Consider the following 19,702-nt stretch of genomic DNA (forward strand, 5'->3'; position numbering starts at 1 on the left):
AACAAGAAAAACAAAGCTGGAGCATTATACTTCCTGGTTCAAAATATATTATAAAGCTACAGTAACCAAACCACGTGGTGCTGGCATAAAAACAGTCAAATAAGCCAGAGGAGCAGAATAGAGAGCCTAGAAATAAACCCATGCATATATGGTCAACTGATCTTTGACAGGGTGCCAAGAATATACAATGGGAGAGGATAGTCTCTTTAATAAATACTGCCAAGGAAACTTGGGGGAAAAAAAAGAAAGAAATTGAACTCTTATCTTAATACCACACACAAAAATCAATTCAAAATGAAAGACTTAAACATAAAACTTAAAACCATAAAATTACTAGAAGAAAACATAGGGACAAAGCTTCTGGACATTGAGTTTGGCAATGATTTCTTAGATATGACACCAAAAACATAGGCAGCAAAACAAAAATAGACAAATGGGATTATATCAAACTAAAAAACTGCTACACAACAAAGGAAATAATCAACTAAATGAAAAGGCAACTTATATAATGAGAGAAAACACCTGTAAACCATTTATCCATAAAGGGTTAATATTCAAAAACTATGAAGAACTCCTATGACTCAATAGTAAAAAAACAAATAATCCAATTAAAAAATGGGCAAAGGAACAGAACAGCTATTTCTCTAAAGAAGATATATAAATGTCCAACAAATATATGAAAAGGTGCTCAACATCACTAATCATCAGAAAAATGCAAATCAAAATCATAATAAGGTATCTCCTTACATTTATTAAAATGGCTTTTATCAAAAAAAGCAAAAGACAAATGCTGGTGAGGATGTGGAGAACAGGGAACCCTTGTACACTATTAGGTGTAATGTAAAGTGGTTCAGCCACTATGGAAAAGAGTATGGAGCGTCCTCAAAAAAACTAAAAATAGAACTACCACATGATCTACCAATTCCACTTCTGGGTATATATCCAAAGAATTAAAATCAGAATTTCAAAGAGATATCTGTACTCTCATATTTACTGCAACATTATTCACAATACCCAAGACATGGACGCAACCTAAATATCCACTGAATGGATAAAGAAAATGTGGTATATACATACAATGGAATATTACTGAGCCTTAAAAAAAGGAGGAATACTTTATAAAAGTTATTTATATGTTAAAGACATAGTAATCATTCATGAAATATTTTATATTTTATATTATCCTTTTAGTTAAGTTTATGATTTTATTTGGTATGAAGAAGTATGTCTTTTTTGTAGTCGAATCTAGCTACCATTTCTACTGTTATTTCTTACATTGCCTTTTAGAAAGTCTTTTAGAAAGGACTTTATTCAGAGATCAGATAAAGGCTCTTTAAAAAATTATTTAACTCTTTAAATTCATCTGGAAATTATTTTGCTCTATGTGGAAGATGACAAACTAATGTTTTCCTAAATAGCCAATTTCCTCACTACGTAAAGACACGCAATACTATGTGTATTGAATGATCCATTACTTCTCCAATAATTTGTGATGCCTCTTCACAAATTAATTTATATTTTTATTTTATATACATCAAATAAAACACATAAAAGTTATAAAATATAACTTTTATATTTTTATATATGATTACATATACATGTAGTACATTTTTCAATTTTATCTAAACTAAAATTTTGTTGAAAATGAGTAAAAAATAAAAGGTGGAGGCTTTAGATTCACGCAAAAAATTCCAGTCTGAGAGAGCTACATTTTGAACAAATGTAGCCTTTGTCCTAAACTTTCATGCACTAATTTCAGCCTTCAGACCACTTCTATCAAAAGGATTGAAAAATGACATAATTTGAACAAGGCTTGTTTCCAGAGATATAAGGAATCTCTGAAAATAGAGCTGAAAGTCTTTAGCAAAGTTTTCTTTCTGGTTTCCATTATAATGATTTGAAAATTATTACCATTACTTAATAACATTAATCTACATCATTCTAAATCAACCAATAAGTCCTTATGTACCTTTTCATGCTTAGATCCAATTAGGAGGTAAGTTGGACCTTGGTCTTTGGGGTGGATCACGATGGTGTAATGTGTGGATAACAGACTTCGCCCACTGGCTTCATAATCTTCATCTGAATCACAGGATCTATCAACCTCGTCAACTTTAGCCTCCCAGAGTTTGATCTGACCTAAAGGAAACTAAAGTAAATGTTAGTAATTGTGAGGAAGGTATTTTCTAAACCTTTTCCTAGTAAAATTTTTCATATTCCTTTTCAGTCTTACCTTTATAAAGCATACCGTTTTAAAAATGAATGCTTAAAGGCAACTGAATTACCCACCTTGTTACGAAAGCAGCAGTCACAAACAAAACACCCAATTTAAACATAAGGGAACAAATTGGATACTAGACATTTAACTTTTGTGAAAAAAGCAAGAAAATATTTTACTTAGTCAAGCAATTATGTCAAAATATTCACTTGACTTTTTTTCCCACAGAATTGATTTGATTAAAGACAAGTTTAAAAATAGTCTCAATATTATCCATGAAAAAGTAACATGATTAGTTAGCTGGTACAAAGAAATATGATTAACTATCACCCTAAATCTGCACAAATGAGCGGTATTCTGAGGGTATCTATTAATATATCACAAAGCAACACCATTGCTTCTTTCATCTTAATTTAAGGATTAATATAAATATAAAAATGACATATTAAATTTTACCTGCTCTTTAATTAATAAAACAATTATATCTGCTGCATGAATATTTAGCATATTTAAAACTTTTGCTTTGCTTAAGTACATTTATTCTAAGAAAATACACGGTCAGCTTTAGATATACAGCTTCTGAAATATCTGATCGGGTTTGCAATTGCAGTCTGAAAATGTTCATTCTAACTACAAGGACATTTATCATCGTATATTTTCATGCTCAGGCCCAGAGCTCCATGCTTGGACTCTTTTCCATCTACATTCGCATGGGTGAACTCATCCAAGCTCATGGCTTTAGTACCAGCATGTATTAGCTACTTCTATATTTATAACTCCAGACTCAGTATCTCTGTTTAAATGTCCGATACCATCCCCCACAACCTGCTCTTCCCAGTCTTCCCCGTCTCAGCTGTTGGCAACTTTATCTTTCTAGCTGTTTAGGCCAAAAACCTTAGGATAATTACTAACTCTGTTCTTTCTCTCACATCTCATCCCTTTTCAGTCAACAAATTCTGACATCAAGACTTTTAAAATATAGCCAGAATCTGGTCACTTCTCTACTTCCATCACCACCACTAAACCCCAATCATCTCTCACCTGGATTACAGTAATAGCCTCCTAACTAATATCCTCCTTATTCCCTCAGACAGCTGTGGAAGTATTCTTTTTAGACATAAGTTAGATCGTGACACTTTTCTGTTCAAAAATCTCCAGTGGCTTCTCTTCTTACTTAGAGTAAAAGCCAAAGACCTTACTATGGTAAGGCCCCATGAGATTTAGTCCCTGTTACATCTCTGATCTCACCTCCTATAATTCTCCTCCTAATGGACTCCAGTTCAGTCACGTTGACCTTCTCACTATTCCTCAAACACACCAGCCATGCTCCTGACTCAAAGCCTTTACACTTGCTGTTCCCTCTGCCTGGAATGCTCTTGCCCGAAATATCTACATGGCTGCTCTTTTGCTTTCTTCGGAACCTATTAAACCTATTAAAATGTCAGCTTCTCAGAGAGGTCTTCTGTGAATATCTTATCTCAAATGAAATATTATCTGCTAATAGCTGATTAATAGTAAAAAATGAATTCATTTAATTAAATGTGTTGTCTTTCATGAGAAACATGACTTTTCCCCCTTAGGTTAATAATAATTATTTTCTGAGTAGTTACTATGCGCAAAGCACTATTCTGAACACTGGCTGAAGAAAATTTACTTCTGAAGGAAAAATGCAAAATTAACTTTATACTTTCAGAAAAGAAAGGTAGTAAAACAACCTATTAAGATAGAAAATCATTAATAAATAAAAAACAATTTTAAGAAATGGAATAAAAAAATTAATTCTACTATGATAATACATGACAATACTATACTAATTGCATGCTTTAGACATAGTCGATCATATAAAAACCAAAGTTCCATCAATATTTAAAGATGATTATTCATAAGTCCATAAACAGTAAATATTCACCATAACTCCATAAACAGTAAATAGACCTAGTGCTTTTAAATATTTTCAATGAATAAAAAAAGACACTGATCCAGATTAAAAGTAAATTGTTCCTAAAATACCCATAGCACAAAATGAAGTAGGAACTATACTAATTCACATGTATTCTCAATATTTTTACAGTAATTATAATGGATTTCTACTCATCTATCTGCATTCTTCTGAATTGTTTCTTCTGCGACCAATGCTATCCATTTTTATTTAATAATAATAACCATTATTATTATTGGTGAGAACATTTAAGTTCTACTCTCAGGAAGCTTTATTTTTTATTTATATGCTTATTATAGAAACTTAGTAAGCATAGGAAGGTATAAAAAAAAAAGGAGAAAATCATCCATAATTTTACTGTCACAGATAATTACTCAAAATTTTGGTATAGTTCTTTCCAGTCTTAGTTATATATATATTTTCACACAGATATGCCAGACTGAGAATTATAAACTCAGCATCCTAACTACCCTCTTTTATTGTCTCTCCGTAATTGCAGAAGAGAAGTTGGGAACTGTATTTGTCAGAATCCCCTTCCCTGTATGGTTGTGAGTTAGAGTTTGCCTAGGAGAGAATTTGCATGAGAAGTGAAAGAGAAGTTATACTTCTGAGGCAGTTGTGGTCAGATGCCTGGGCTGATGTGGGAGTCACAGAAGCTTCCTAGTAAACTGTTAAGGACCAGCTGCTTCAGTGCTTTGGGCTCAGATCCTCTGTGTTGACTTCTCAGACCTTCGGTGGCAGCTTCCCTGACCTCTATTCCCCCAACTTTTCTAAACATTATGCGACTTTGCTAAAAGTATGTATGTCCCTAATTCCATATTAAAACTGTTATACCTGGCATACACAGAAGTGGCTTCTATTTTCCTGACTTATAATTTAGTTGGGATTATAATGAATGTATAATTTTGTATTGTGCTTATTCATGTAGCATTTTTATGTGATCATTTTCCCACATTACTCCAAAGGTATCATTTTTAATGGCTGCACTGAGTTAATTCCCACCCCACGAGCAATATTGAAAATAATGACATGCATTTTAAATGAAGCCATTCAGAACAGAGAGTGCAGCCTGTGACTATGGAACAGAGAAATACTAACTGACCCACGTGGTCACTGGACCAAGTTTAGTCTCATTAACACAGTAATCAGTCACAAACTGCTATTCTATGGAGATGACATTGCTATTTTATTTAAGTATTCTTGGCCCATGCTGGTTCAATTTTTATAGCTTCAGTAACCCAAAGGTGACGTGGAATATCCATAATGAAAACTGGGCATACATTTCACCTTTGGACGATATCCCATCTTTCTATTCTGAAAGTGTACATAATTCAAGTTCTTTTTGGGAGATTAATTTAAAAACGAATAAACAGGATATAAATAGGTAAATGGATGAATAGATAACTGGTATATAGGGAGTTGAGAGAAAGGCCTGATTCTTTTCCCGCCCCAGCTCTTTCCTAGCTTACTATTTATTCCCTTCATTTGACCTTTTCTAGTCTGTCAGACCTGGAAAATATAACAAATTGATAGTTGGTAGTGGAATATAGGAACTTTTCTCTTCTGAGGAAAAAAATTGCATTGATTAAAAGTTACTAAGACTTATAATCAAGAATCAAAACCCTTGTAGGTATATGATTACCTGGTGATACATTTTATGCAAAATTTCCACCTTATCAAAAATTCTAATGTTTTAGCTAACAATAGAAGAGTTGTAAGAAAAACTTTTTAACAGAAAATTAGCATATTAAAAATACATACATACCTTATCTTCTTGACTGCGAAAATAATATAATGTTTTTCCTAAAAGTGTACACCAGACTCTCTTGGAGTAGCCATGTTTTACCTAAAATCATATTTCAAAGAATTACAAATGTAGCGCAGAACTCTGACACCTTAAAGTATAGCATATACACTCTCTCTGAAGCTGCATAGGTATCTAGTTTGCTCGAGGTATAAGTGGTATTCCAACTAGACTGCCCAAATGCTGTTTAAAATTTCCCTGTTACAGTAGTAGTACAGCATGTTTTGCTCTGGTGCTCACCAATAAACACTTAATAAATGTTTACTATGTATCAAGTACTATGCCTGGGAGTGAGGATTCAAAGATGGATAAAACAAGATGCCAATTTCACAAGTATATTTGATAGTTTCCATATTTTATAGATTTCTGATAACCTGGTTACTCTTTAGGTTAACACTCTATTTTGGAAATGAGAAGATTAAAACCTAAAAATTCTAGTGATTTCTAAAATGTAAAAGATTCATTCATTCAAAACATTTGATGAATTCTCCAAAAAGATTTATGTAAAACAATAAAATAACATTGAAAGCTAGTATTACATATTTAGTAGTTACTATATGTCAGGAGCACACATCCTTTTGAAGAGCTAAACAATTAAATCAGCAGTTTACTATATACCTTCATCAAGAACACAGAGTTTACATTTATGTGTGTTTTTTGTGGGAGACATTTCGCCACAATTTTTACTGAGTATTGTAGATTTTTCATCATTGAGTGTCTTTATCCTTACAGTGGGTTCCTCCCTGCCCCATTTTTGCCCAGGAAATAGGTATTGGTGATTTTTGCCAGTCAGTCCCGGCTATATCCTCAAGCCTAGAAATACAACAAGGACCCCATTTCCATCAGTGAGTAGATTTACAGTAAGCCCTATTGCCCCAGACCTAGAATGTGGTGTGTTTGGTAGAGTTTGCCTTATAATCCCCCCACCCTGCCAGCCCTGCCAACTTCTGCCTTGAGACTAGAACCTCACTTGCAATAGTTAGAGGAGGCTTCAATCCGGAGAGACCCATCACCTGGAAACCAAGACACTGGCCAGTAAAACTAAAGCCCAATATTCTGTCTTTCATGCTTGGCCATGGTGGTAAGTACTAAGGAGAAAAATAACAGGAAAGGAGAAGAAAGTGCTTGGGGAAGTCGGGGTGGGGGGGCATGTTTAACAACTTAAAACGAGGTGCTCAGGAAGGCCTCTCTGACACTGATTGAGTCCAGCCCTGAAGGAAGTAGATGAGCTATGCAGTCATCTGAGGGAAGAGTGCTCTGGGCAAAGAAAGCAGCAAGCTCCAAGGCCAGATAGTATGTGCCTGCTCGTGTGTCTGAGACGGAGCAAGTAAGGACAGAGGTCACTGGGGAAGGGGCAGGAGGTGAGAAGGGTCACACATATTTTGTAATGACTTACATTTAAATGGACAGATAGTGATACATTGAGAAGAATATAAATTATTGCCACAATAGGTTTTAGGCAAGTCACTATAGTAGAAAAGGCCTGGATTTTGAGGTCAAATGGACCAAGGCTTAAATTTCAGTTCCACCAGGGTACCGGATGGATGTCCTCAGACAACCGACTTAACCTCTCAGCTTCTGTGAGTAACATGGGATTATTGTAGACCTCATTGGGTTGGTGTGATGACCAAAGGAGAAAATGTAAATAAAGAATAAAAGTAGTTACTCAATAAATGCTTCCTTCCTCACTATGCACAAGGAGAAGTAAAACACATGTTTCATTTAAACCCACAAACACAGCCAGCCTTTGGGCTTTCAAAACTGTGGTTTAAGCAAATAACTTCACCATCAGACACTTTGATGGATTTAGAATGTTGCTTGAGAGAAAGCAAAAAATGTTTCACTTGGCAAGATATGTTTCAGTTTAATTAAATTTAGAAACATATATTTACAGACAAATATCCTGGAATTTTTAAATAGTTGTGTTATGCAGTTATTTTTTTCTCCTTTCAAATAAACTCCCTCAAAAAGTCTCATCCAAACTGAAGCATAATGCGTCTGCCTGTACAGTACATCATTTTGAAATGATTTATCTTTAAAATAGAACAATGTGTATCTCTGAAGAACTACAAGTTAATGAAGAATTTTGCCAATTCACTGTAAAAGCTGTGTTTTAAAAGTCAATCTTTATTTGTAAATCTGATTATATTAGGATTTCTTAAAACTCTGAATTAATCTGAAAAACTCACAGCAAAGCAAATTATACTAGAAGAATCCTCATGAAGATTTAAAGGCAATCTCAAACCTCAAGGCTTTGGCAAACTAAATAATTGAAAGAATAATATTTTACCTTGCACCCATAACAAAGATACTTCGTATTAGTTCTGTTTGAAACTTTGAAGACAGTGTATATCACATCCCGATTAGCCTTTGTCATCACACAAAACATGGTATTCTCTCCTCTCCCATATCTTCTGCTTGTAGCCTTCTCTGCCACAAATCTAGCCCTCCCACGTGCCCTCCCCTATCTTTATATCTTTCAGCCCATGTGGTAACTGCCCAATAAATTCTTGTTTTTTAAATAAATAAATTCTTATATAGAAAATGTTATTCCTAAGTAGTAAACTAAAAGTTGCAAGAGTGAATATCCAGAATCAAATTAGCCAAGTTCTTAATATCGACCTACATATTTGGGTACTTAATCATAACAATGTGACAACTTGGAAAAAACCTCTTCCCCTCTAAAGTGTTCTAAACTGCATCTCAAATTGTATCTCAATATCTCAAATTGTAGCCTGAATGTGAGCTTAGAACAAGTCACTCAGAATAACTAAGGGACGTTTTTCTCTTATAAGGCTCTGAGGGTGAAAATATTGGTGGACAAGTCTTCACAAATGGTAGGAAAATAACCTAATAGGCATCCTGTCTGTAAACCCCAATGGTTTAGTACTAATAATCACGTCGACTTACTTAAAACGCAGTTGTGAAATGGGAAGCAGGGAGTAGCAGAAATGTAATAAGAGCAGAAATTAATAAGCCACCTGATAAAGTAAAAACAAGCAAACGAACAAAAAAACTAATTGTGGGAGAAGTAACAAACCTTTGGCCATGGGATCATATTAAACTTAAAGGGTTTGGTATACATATGTGGTCCTTGTAAAAGGGGGACGACTAGTCATTATGAATTATAACAAGAATGTGATTTAAAGTAACACTATATTCCTTGGTAAATATATATTTGCACAGTACTAGGGAGATCTCTAACCCATCAGTAACTGAAAAAACATTTTTATGGTAATGTAATATTTTGGAAAAAAAAAATAGGTCATTTCTTTGTTGTATTGGTAAATTTTTTCCTCTTACTTCTAGAGGAAAAAAGCTGGTCAGTCTTTATAAATATTACTGTATAGCACCCCCCTACATTCCCATATGAAGTATAGATTACATGGTGGCTTAGCTCATTAACACCTAAATTTTTCACCTCTTACATAAACAAAGCACATGAGTGATGAGTGGTTGTGTAGAGGTTATTTTTGCATGTAATATTTTGTTTGTAAATATGTTATTGTATTTCTCTAAAAGTGACAGTAAATATCTGTCAAAATCAATTGTACTTTAAATAATTTTAAATAACATTTATCTTAACATAAATCAATACCTACTTATTCTAAAAACTTAGAAAACAGAACTAAGCAAAAATAAAGTCACATAGAGATACTCAAGATACCTTAGTAAATTGACTATTCAGACATTTTTCTATGAATACATTTAATAAAAGTTGTGCTTTAACATATTATATTCACTCTCTATACATGAATATACTTTCAAGTACATAGACTGAATATAATACTGCACTCTACTTGTTTTATTACTTGTTTTATTGCCCAACAATACCTCATATCTCTATAACATTATTCTTTTACAACATTTAAAATGACTGCATAGTAAAGCATTATCTGATTATATAAATATTTATTTAAGCTATCACCTACTCTACATCTAAGTTGATCCCAATTTTCTTTATTATAAACTATACCATATAAGAAACCTTTTTGGGTTAATGGAAATGTTCACTATCTTGATAAAGTGACAGCAAATATCTGTCAAAATTCATCAAACTCTACACTCAAGATCTGCATTTCAGTGTACACTAATTATGTCTCATTTTTTAAAAAACAGGAAAAAAAAAACATGCTGTTACATGTTTTTTTTTATATTTATATACTTCCATATACTTCATGCATATACTTCAATCTTTTGCTAATTAAAACCATTTCCTGAGCATAAATTTCTTGGACTGAGATTTCTAGATCAAAGGATATGTATATGTGATTTAAAAACATTTAATATTCATTGATTCACTCGTTCTTTTAAAAATATTTACTGAGTAAACGGCGTGGCCAAGACATTGCCATATTGCCTTCTAGAGTAATTCTCTCACTAGCAGATTTCTTACTTTGTGTCAAAACTGTGGTTCATAAAGTTAAAAAATGTTCCCCTGGACCAGGTTTGTAAAAATAACTATTATTTCATGTTGCGCTTTTTAAGAAAATTATTAGTGAGAATAAAATATCTTTCCATTTGCTTTTGATCATTTGTATTTCTCCCTATCTCTACCAGCTCGACTTTTCTCCCTCGGTGTCCTTCGTTCCTTTCCCCCACTGGTATTTATCCTTAACTTACTGATTAGAAAACCCTTGTTTTTCAGATGTTTCGAATACCTTTTCAAAGTTTTTCAACTGTGTTTTAAAAATTCTGCTTAGAGAATTTTTGAAAGTAAGAACATTTACATTTTTATGTATAACAGTCTAATTTGTCATTTTTCCTCTTTATAGTTTTGGTCTTTGGTATCATATTTAAAATTCCTCAAGATAATATAAATATTCAATATATAGAGAGATATATATTCTCTGATGCCCACTTTTCATGAGCAGTGAGGCTAATTTGTTGCCTGGGACAACCGCCATGTGCAAAAAGTTCCTACCTTAGTGAGCAGTCCCTTCACCGTTGGTTTGCCCTCAGGCTGCAGGAAAAGTGGGTTGGCAGCTTGAACTCGAAGAACATTCTGTAACACTTTAATCCATTCCTCCAATATATTGGGAGAATCTGCAGTCAGATAGTATGTGTGTTTTTCAGTGGTCAACTAGAATGGGATGAAAAAGAGATAGGAAAGGAAACTCTGAAGATTTCCTTACTATTTAACATGGAAATGAACATGTTAAACCTTGAATCTTAGGTTCTAAAATAATGACTCCATAAATAATTTACATATTTTAATCGCTTTGTGAGAATTAAATAACTAACTTTTTGTTGAAATATATTTATCTTCATTTTAGTTGACTTTAAACTTTTCATAAGTGTGATTTTTTTATCCTGTTTACATACCATTTTCCTTTTCCCCCTTACATGTGCTATAGGCTCCTGGTTGTTGAAATGAGGAGCACAATGATTGGTGACTATATAAAAATAACACATTTTAAGTAAAGAGAGAGGAGTTATTTGTTACAGAAAAGAAGAAATCAATTATAAATAAAATAAGAAGACTACGTATATAAGAGAAATTCTCAAAATTAACATAATGTGATCAAATATTAGGAACTCATAATTTCCCAATCTCAGATTAATGACATTTCAAATTTTCCAGATATTTCAGGAGCCTATAAATGATTCTTATCTGCCATGCACCGAGAAAAAGTTTTCCCTGATTCTCCTTTTTACATTTTGGGGTATTTCTCAGGTAATTATTAATATCATGCCTTTTTGATAAATGTTGATATCCACCCTCTAAAGGAGCAATATAAGAAAATAACAATTATTAAAAGCATTTCAGAAATAAAATGAATTTAAATTACATATACTGAACTATCTCCACACCCTGCATTTTTAAATTTAACAGGTTTCTGGCAAGACTGGCCTATGTGTGGGTGAAATGGTCAGCAGCTACCCCTATGGTATGACTCGGTAGATCTTGTACAGCCCCTTGCTCACCAATATCTTTCCCATTTAGTGTTACAGCATCTGAAGTTCATAGAAAACTGCCATTTTCTGGTTCTGTAATACACGAAATTACTAACATCTTATTGGGAATTCATTTACCAGATAATCCGCCCCTAAAATAGCTAGACAGTTTGAGAGCTGAGAACAACTGGGAGATTAGGTACAGAGAAATAGATAAAGGGCAGTGAGATAAAGGGCAAAGAAAGTATAATGGAGAGTTACTCAACACAAATAGCTTATATTATAGTTTTAACTAAGAAGTCCTGGGGTTTCACACATTTTTGAGCATCAAACAACCCAAAGTTAATTTAAAAAACACTGAATCATCCAAACTCCTTTCTATTCGCTTGGATAAATGAGAATTGAGTTTTGCATGATACGAAAAAAGAAAGAAAAAGTGAAAAGAAAAAAAAAAGTACCTGAACTGTTTGTTTGTTATCTCCTCTTAAAATACTGCAGGATGCACTGAGTTCAATATGGCCCTGGGGTTTTCTAATTACATCACTCTGTATGAAAGGAAGAAAACCAATGCAAAGTGATTACCTATAATAGGAACCATAAGAAATGCTTTGTATAATTAATTGCATTATAGTGAAGAAAATCAATCGGGAATTTGATTTCTAGTGTGAGGAATTCAGTTCTAAATAGCAAGCACTTCCCACTCACCGGAGACTTGTAGTAAAGTAATTCACCACCTTTAAGAACAAACCATCTCCGCTTCCAAGTCTTCACTTTACCACTCATTTTTAATAAATAGCCAGATTTTTCCAGTAGCTCCTAATTAAAAAGAGATTTAAAAAAATATTTAAGCTTCCTTTTGGAGGCTTAAGCTGATGGATTCATTAATGTTTGTTTGTTTAAAAAAAATCTGATGCAGCATTTACATTTTTCCCATTATCACTGGAAGAGGAGCAAGTTTTAGGAAGCTTCTGCTCTGGTTGTGAGTACTCTGTGTCTGTGGAGTAAGCATCTGGGGGAATAGCATAATCACTTTCAGAAGCCACAGAAGAGAGAGACACACCTAGATGAATAAAGAAATAAATCAAGTCAATATTCGATAATTGGGTGGCCCAAATACTGGCTGTGAGTTCTCCCAAGGAATACAGCTATTCCTAAATCATAAATCTTTCTACGCTAAATTTATTCTCATGCCTTTGGGCATAAAGAACTTTTAAAGCAGAAAAAAGAACTAAAGGGTAAGGACTATCATGCAACATTCCAAGGAAGTCAAAAGAACATAAATAATATTTGGTATGATTACAAGCACAGTTATCTTTATATATATAAAATATATGCAATAGTCTACTGAAATATCTTTTATTAAGGATTAAAAATATATATTTACATATTGGTATATAGACAAAATGTTTAATTTATCAAGACTTGCACAATCACAATTTAAACCACTTTTGGTAATCATTTTTAAAGTAATTCACATTCAAAATCCCCACAATTTCAGTAGTATTTTTCATGTAAATCCAATATTACTAGTTCGTGGGTTTTTAAAAAAATCTCTCATAAAAGAGAAGCAATAAGACTTAAAGATATAAACAGAGTATTTCATTTTCCAGCAGCCATAAAATGAAATTCAAGGGAACATGTTCACAATACTTCACTTGCCTTTTTAGAAAAAGATTTGCAAATCATTATTTTTTACAGTATCCAGCAACTGTTTCAATGTGTCTATTAACATTTAAGGGATGTATTAGGACAATGCCACTGTATCATTACTTTTATTTATTTGACTAACACAAATAACAGCTGTGATAACACTAATATCTTAATTTTTCCTAGAATAACAGAAATTTAGATCTATAAAAAACTTTAGTGACCCTCCTGGTTAATGCCCTCATTCTCTAAGGAGACTAAGGTCCAGAGATTAAAAGATTTGTCCAAAGTCAAATAGTTAGGGAGGGGCACTGTTGGGGTATAAATCTCAGGCTCCTGGCCCCAGGGCCAGCGTGTTAGGCACTATCCCATGTGCTAAGGATAGAACAGAAAACGAAACAGAAAATTGTCTGCCCTCGTAGAACAACGATCCTAGTTGGGGGAGACAGACAAAAACCGGGCAATAAGTGCTATGGAAAAATAATACATAGACCAGACTAAAGGGAATTTTAAAACTCCAGCAGTTGGAGAAGGGCAAAGGACTGCATTTGAATGGTGTGGTCAGGGTAGGTCACACTGGGAAGGCAATGTTTGCACGAACCACTGAAGGAGGTGCAGGAGTTAGCCACACATGGGCAAAGACTACCAAGTGGAGGAAATGATCAGTGCAAAAGTCCTGAGATAAAAGTCTGGAATGTTCTAGGAACAGCAGTGTGGCCAGAGCTGAGTAAAGGCGGAGAAAAAAGGAGATGAGGAAAGGCATAAAAGAATCATATAACATCTTAGAGCCATTATGAGTCCTTGCAGCGTTTTAAGCAAAAGTGTGATGCAACCTGATTCTAGCTGCTGGGGGTCAAGGCAAGAGCAAAGAGATTATTAAAAGCCCCAAATACTAAACCTATGAAAGCTGAGCAGCTCCCATCGAAGCTGTGGGGTTTGGGAGTTCCTAGGGGTTCCATGCAACACAGTTTAAAACCAACAGACATATCATGATGCATTAAATACTTTTGTAAATACAGACACCATTTAGGATGAGATATCTCTGTAACCTCTACCTATGCTAAAAATTTCTTCAAAATCTAGTAAAAATCGTAAACATATTTAATTTTTTTGTTGGTTTTCATCTTAATATCAGATTAACCACAAATTTTTTCAGTGTATTTTCTGCCATTTAGCAGAAATAAGTCTAATCCATAAATTATCCAAAATGCCACATGATAACTATAAAAGAAAACCTCATGTTGGCCAAGCATCTCACTTTATTCCATAGTAAAATGATTTCTCTTTTACAGACAAAATAAGGTTAAGCAAAAAAAAGTTTATGTGGTTTGTCTGGAATCACAAAGAGAATTAAGATAATATAAGTGTCTTAGTCCTAGGCTAATTTTCTTTTCACTGTGGTTTAAAACAAGTATTTTGATTTAAAAAAAAAAAATCCTATTATGGTGATAAAATTCCCATTACACATTCTGGATTACTTGGAGTTGTCTTTACCTGAGACTCTCCCTCACCTCGTTTCATGGCTCTGGGGCTGCCTGGCCCACTCCGACTGTGTGTGTCTGACTCCGAAGTCCGGGAGCTAGATCTGGAACTGTCTTCTTCCTCTGACCCAGAGGAGTCATCGAGGAACGGGCTGCTGCTTATTTGGGTTGCCTTCTAAAAAAAAAGCAGAGCAGCTTCCCTTGTCCATCTCTAAAGTCACCTCTCTCTTTAGCTATAGAATGTTTTACCAGAAGAAGTCATGGAATAAGATTTTTTTAAGGAATACAAGAATATATTTTGCCATTATCAGTTATGTTGCTAAGTCTCAAATTCTAATTGCAAGGCATCTGCCAATTATTAAAGATTCTTGAAAACATAAGGTGGTGAATATCTGACAGATGCTTATTTTAACTAGATACTTCAAGCTAGGGAGGAGGACCCTAGCAGTGATAAAAAGACCTTTTTAAATTAGGTGTTTTCATTACACCATTAGTAATGTTTCCTTTAAACAATTAACAGCCATGGAGGGGGCAGAGTATCATATGGGACATAATAGGAATGGACTCAGACTTCTAGTACTCTGATAAGAATAAATATCTTCTCCAGATCTTTCTATTTCTTCTCTTTTTATGATATATTAATGTGAACTTCTAAAACTCCCTATAAAGGGAGACTCTGTAAATGACAAGAACAGAATCTGGAACACGAATAAACAGTTTTCTTGATCCATCATGAAGAGAATCACATGTTTAACTGTAACAATAATAAGTTACCCCCTTCAAAGTTGTGTACACTGGGGTTGTCATATTCTTATATATCAGAGATGTGTAAAGTCCTGATGTGGTACAGGAAAGCATTGCAATAGAATCTGAAACAGAAAACAAAATGATTTTTCAAAAAAACCCCCAATCTTCTTACTAGCACTTAGGTCTATTTCTTACAAATATAAATTAACAAAATTTCCAATTAAAAGAGAAAAGGAATCAACACATGATTATTTGTTAGTCTACTTTCATAATTATGGCATTTGAAGGTTTAATGATATACTCTTACATGTTTCATTATTTCCTCATGTGTGCTGGTTCCCCAGCTAGACTGTAAGCTCTTTGAGAGCAAGGATTCTAGTTTTTATTTTTATGGCATCTCCATCCAGCTCAGGCTGGGCAGAAATAAGTTCAAATACCAACTGAATGGTTCAGTGAGCAGTGCCCTATGAAAATATTCTCTGATTATTCACAGCCCTATTAATGACTTGGTGTTAAAACATCATTATTAAATTCTAAAGCCTTTATCAGGTGAATCTCATATTGAAAGATTAGAATATAATTTCCTAAATAGTAAGAACATGAGATAGATGAGAAGAAATAGAACATCAGTGGTTACCTGTGAGATATGGATTAGTGGTAGAATAGGGAAGGGGATGGTAGAAGGAACCACAGGAAAATTTCTCTTTTTATTCCAGACAGTTCTGTTTTTGTTTTTTGTTTTTGTTTTTGTTTTTATAATGGGCATGCGAAAGGGAGGGAGGGAGGGAAGAAGGGAGGGAGGAAGGTAGGAAAGGCGAGACAAAGAAGGAAAGAAAGGAGGAATACGTTTTAAACTTTGAGAAAAAAGGACATAAAGATCAATATTTTTACTTTAAACAGCGGAAACTCCACAGTTTCTCTGCTATAGCTTTTTCAAGTAAAAACATAATGAGGGGCTCTCTACATGAGAGTTGAATGTCTGTGAGCCCCTATACTGAGTAACATGAATTTTGATTTAAAAATATAAATCAGAAATCCTAGAAATCATTTTCTAAAAGTTTACATAATTCTCTTCCATAATTTCAGACATTTAGGGAGCCCTTAGCTAGTGAAACGGCAGTACAAAATCATTTATTTTTTTAAACATTTTTATTGTAGTAAAAAAACCACATAACATAAAATTTACCATCTTAACCATTTTTAAGTGTATAGTTCAGTTAGTGTTCAGTTATCCACACTGTTGTGTATCAGATCTCCAGAACTTTTTATCATGCAAATCTGAAACTCTACACCCATTAAACAACTATTCTCCTTTCCCCAACCCCAGCCCCGAGTAACCACCATTTCACTTTGTTTCCATAAATTTGACTACTTTAGATGCCTTGTATAACTGAGATCATACAATATTTGTCTTTTCGTGACTGCTTATTTCACTTAGCATAATGTCCTCAAGGTTCATCCATATCGTAGCATGCAAAATCACTTACTTTTATTAACATTCTCCATACTGAAGGCTTCAGACATTCGAATGCCTGATTTGGCTACAGCATAAATTCTGCTTTCCTAATGTAAAAGAGAGATTTAAACTGGATATTTAAAGCAAAGAAATGATTTCTTTTAACGCACATGTTTTTCATTTGTTCTTCATTTAATATTCACTGGAGTACAGCATTATTATGAAACTGTCATCACTGCCAACCAAAATATGCCACTGTGAACAGCACTGCACGAGTTCTTTCCATCCATTTGTCATTCCATTATTTATCTTTGTTCCAAAATTTTTGTTTGGTGTTTTAATTTTTTTTTGAAAAGACAGGAAAAAAGTAAGAGGAAGCTTATTCACAATCACTGGCTATCCATAAACTCCACCTTTAATAGTAGTAGAATGGTAATTCTAGAATATGGTTAAAGAAAAAAAGTGAAAAACTTGAATGGCTGTAACATGAAGCCAGAAACCACTCATAATAAAAAACTACACACCAATATTATCTATAATATTCTACCATTCTAAAGTATCTTTGAAGAAAAAAAAAACGAAGTCAGAAATCACAGATACAGTAGCATTAAGTGCTATCATTTCCATATTTCAATAAAGTAGAATACCTGAGGTCAAATAACAAATGAATTTGAGAATTGCAACAGAATTTATAATATTATCTCCTTCCAAAGCAGGCTATTATTTTGCTTTTTCTCTAAAAGACATCTCTGAAATGGGTACTAAAAAGGCTATTAGCCCTTCCCCCTGTGAGAAAAGGGGCTCGAGGTTGTTCTAATGCACAGATGACCATGTCCTGAACTTTGTAACACGTCTAATCTGGACACAGCTGTCTGGACCGGGGCACAGATGGCAACTAAGGCAATCTTGTTCAGGACTGTGCTAGCTAGACGCCTGTGAGGTAACGAGCATGAGATCTCTAACTATCCGAGACATTTTAGAGTGGCTGACTGAATGACTCAGATGCAGTTTCTTTGAGATGTGTGATTGTGAGATATACACAAGAGACAAACAGCAGAGTGGGCAGAACAGAAAAATCATAAAAAAATAAGGCAGTAAACAGGAGATGTGAGGCCATTAGATGTGAAGCCACGAGTGAGTGGAGGAGTAGTTAGTCGCAGTGAGAGAAGCAGAGTCGCTGCAGACAGGAGACGACAAGCTGAGCCACTGGACCAGGCGCATGAGTGTCACGTGTTTCTAAAGAGTTGACTATATAAGGTGCTGCTGAATCATCACATGTTGTCCCACTAGAGCGACTACTGCATTCTGAATAACATTCAAGTTCAATAAGGATAGACTATCTCAAACTCTTGAAAATCCATAAAATAAACTCATAAATTGTGGTAACTCGAACAACTCTCTTTTCCTTGAAACCCGAAAATTCATAATAAACAGAAAGAAATTTCATATTTGGCCACTCTGCTAAAAGGCTTTTGAAAAGCAATATCACTTTTCGTAACTGAATAGCTTCAGAAGATGAGAAGGCAAAAAAAAAAAAAAAAAAAAAAAGTAGTAAAATTGTTTGCCAACTAAAACAAACTTGAAAGCTTAACCTAAATCTCTGAAACATCTCAACATAATAAAAGCAGCAAAATTTCAACTCTTCACTTCCTAACGGGTAAAATAATTGGAATTCCAGAGGTTCATAGGCCAATAACATGCACTTTTTCAATAATACCCAGAATTTAGCAATAAACTGTGGACGGCTTCATGTGGACACTGCAATGAAATGTTCTTCTCAAAATAAATAAGAGCAGATATATCTCAAGATCTGAATTTATACTGGGAAAACATGGTTGCCTTAATTTGCTTAAAACTGTATTGTTGTCTAACTAAAAAATCACAATAGAACATGACTCTGAAAACCAAAAAATCCTGCAACCCAGATGTTTCTCTGGAGGCCAAAGGTTAAATCATGTCAGTATGTGAAGGAAAACTTAAATCTACAGAAGAGATAATCTCATTATGTTTCAAATATAGCAAGATTTTTTTTTTTTTTTTAAATCTAGCGATACCTAAAAAGAATCACACAACTGATGGGTTAATTCTTGTATTAATGGTCAATGTTTCAATGGAAGAAATTTCCAGTAATACTGGATACACAGGAAGATGCTTTTGGTAAAAGCGATGGATTTGTAAGCTCATGAAGAATAAAATTAAATTTCTCTTAAAGCTAATCAAGTAAATGATTGAGTTCAAAAACCAATGTGTCCTGGTCAAGAATTCAGCCAGAAGTATTACACGGTTAAGAGGAAGCTTTCTTCCCCACCCCTAATGTTTCTTTCCATGTAGGGGGAGCTCCAGTAATTGAACACTCCTGATCTCTCCCCAACATTCACTCTCTCCTCCCCAAGGGAGAGGAGTGCCTTGATGTGATCAGTGAACTTAGAAGGAGACATTGGACATGCAGAGCCCAGCACCTTCCCCTCTCCCTTCTCTTGAGAAGTACCTGCATGCAGGAAACAATCATTTG

At 34.1% G+C, this 19,702-nt stretch overlaps 1 protein-coding gene across 6 annotated transcripts in view; it reads right to left on the reverse strand.

Annotated features, from left to right (window-relative positions):
- PLEKHH2 (pleckstrin homology, MyTH4 and FERM domain containing H2) overlaps positions 1 to 19,702 on the reverse strand; it is an 87,172-nt gene that overhangs the window by 33,220 nt on the left and 34,250 nt on the right. For all 6 annotated transcript variants that reach the window (XR_002780680.1, XM_023531299.1, XM_023531295.1 and 3 more), the window contains 9 exons: positions 17,222 to 17,297; positions 15,762 to 15,856; positions 15,018 to 15,162; positions 12,783 to 12,919; positions 12,565 to 12,675; positions 12,318 to 12,404; positions 10,886 to 11,044; positions 5,923 to 6,003; positions 1,970 to 2,149 (listed from right to left, as the gene is read on the reverse strand). Coding sequence is in view for 5 of the 6 variants with exons in the window: in XM_023531299.1 (XP_023387067.1) it covers positions 1,970 to 2,149; positions 5,923 to 6,003; positions 10,886 to 11,044; positions 12,318 to 12,404; positions 12,565 to 12,675; positions 12,783 to 12,919; positions 15,018 to 15,162; positions 15,762 to 15,856; positions 17,222 to 17,297 (1,071 nt within the window). In the remaining variant the exon portion in view is untranslated. The remainder of the gene's footprint in view (positions 1 to 1,969; positions 2,150 to 5,922; positions 6,004 to 10,885; positions 11,045 to 12,317; positions 12,405 to 12,564; positions 12,676 to 12,782; positions 12,920 to 15,017; positions 15,163 to 15,761; positions 15,857 to 17,221; positions 17,298 to 19,702) is intronic.

This window comes from Pteropus vampyrus, unplaced genomic scaffold (assembly GCF_000151845.1).
Source record: "Pteropus vampyrus isolate Shadow unplaced genomic scaffold, Pvam_2.0 Scaffold66, whole genome shotgun sequence".
NCBI lineage: Eukaryota > Metazoa > Chordata > Mammalia > Chiroptera > Pteropodidae > Pteropus > Pteropus vampyrus.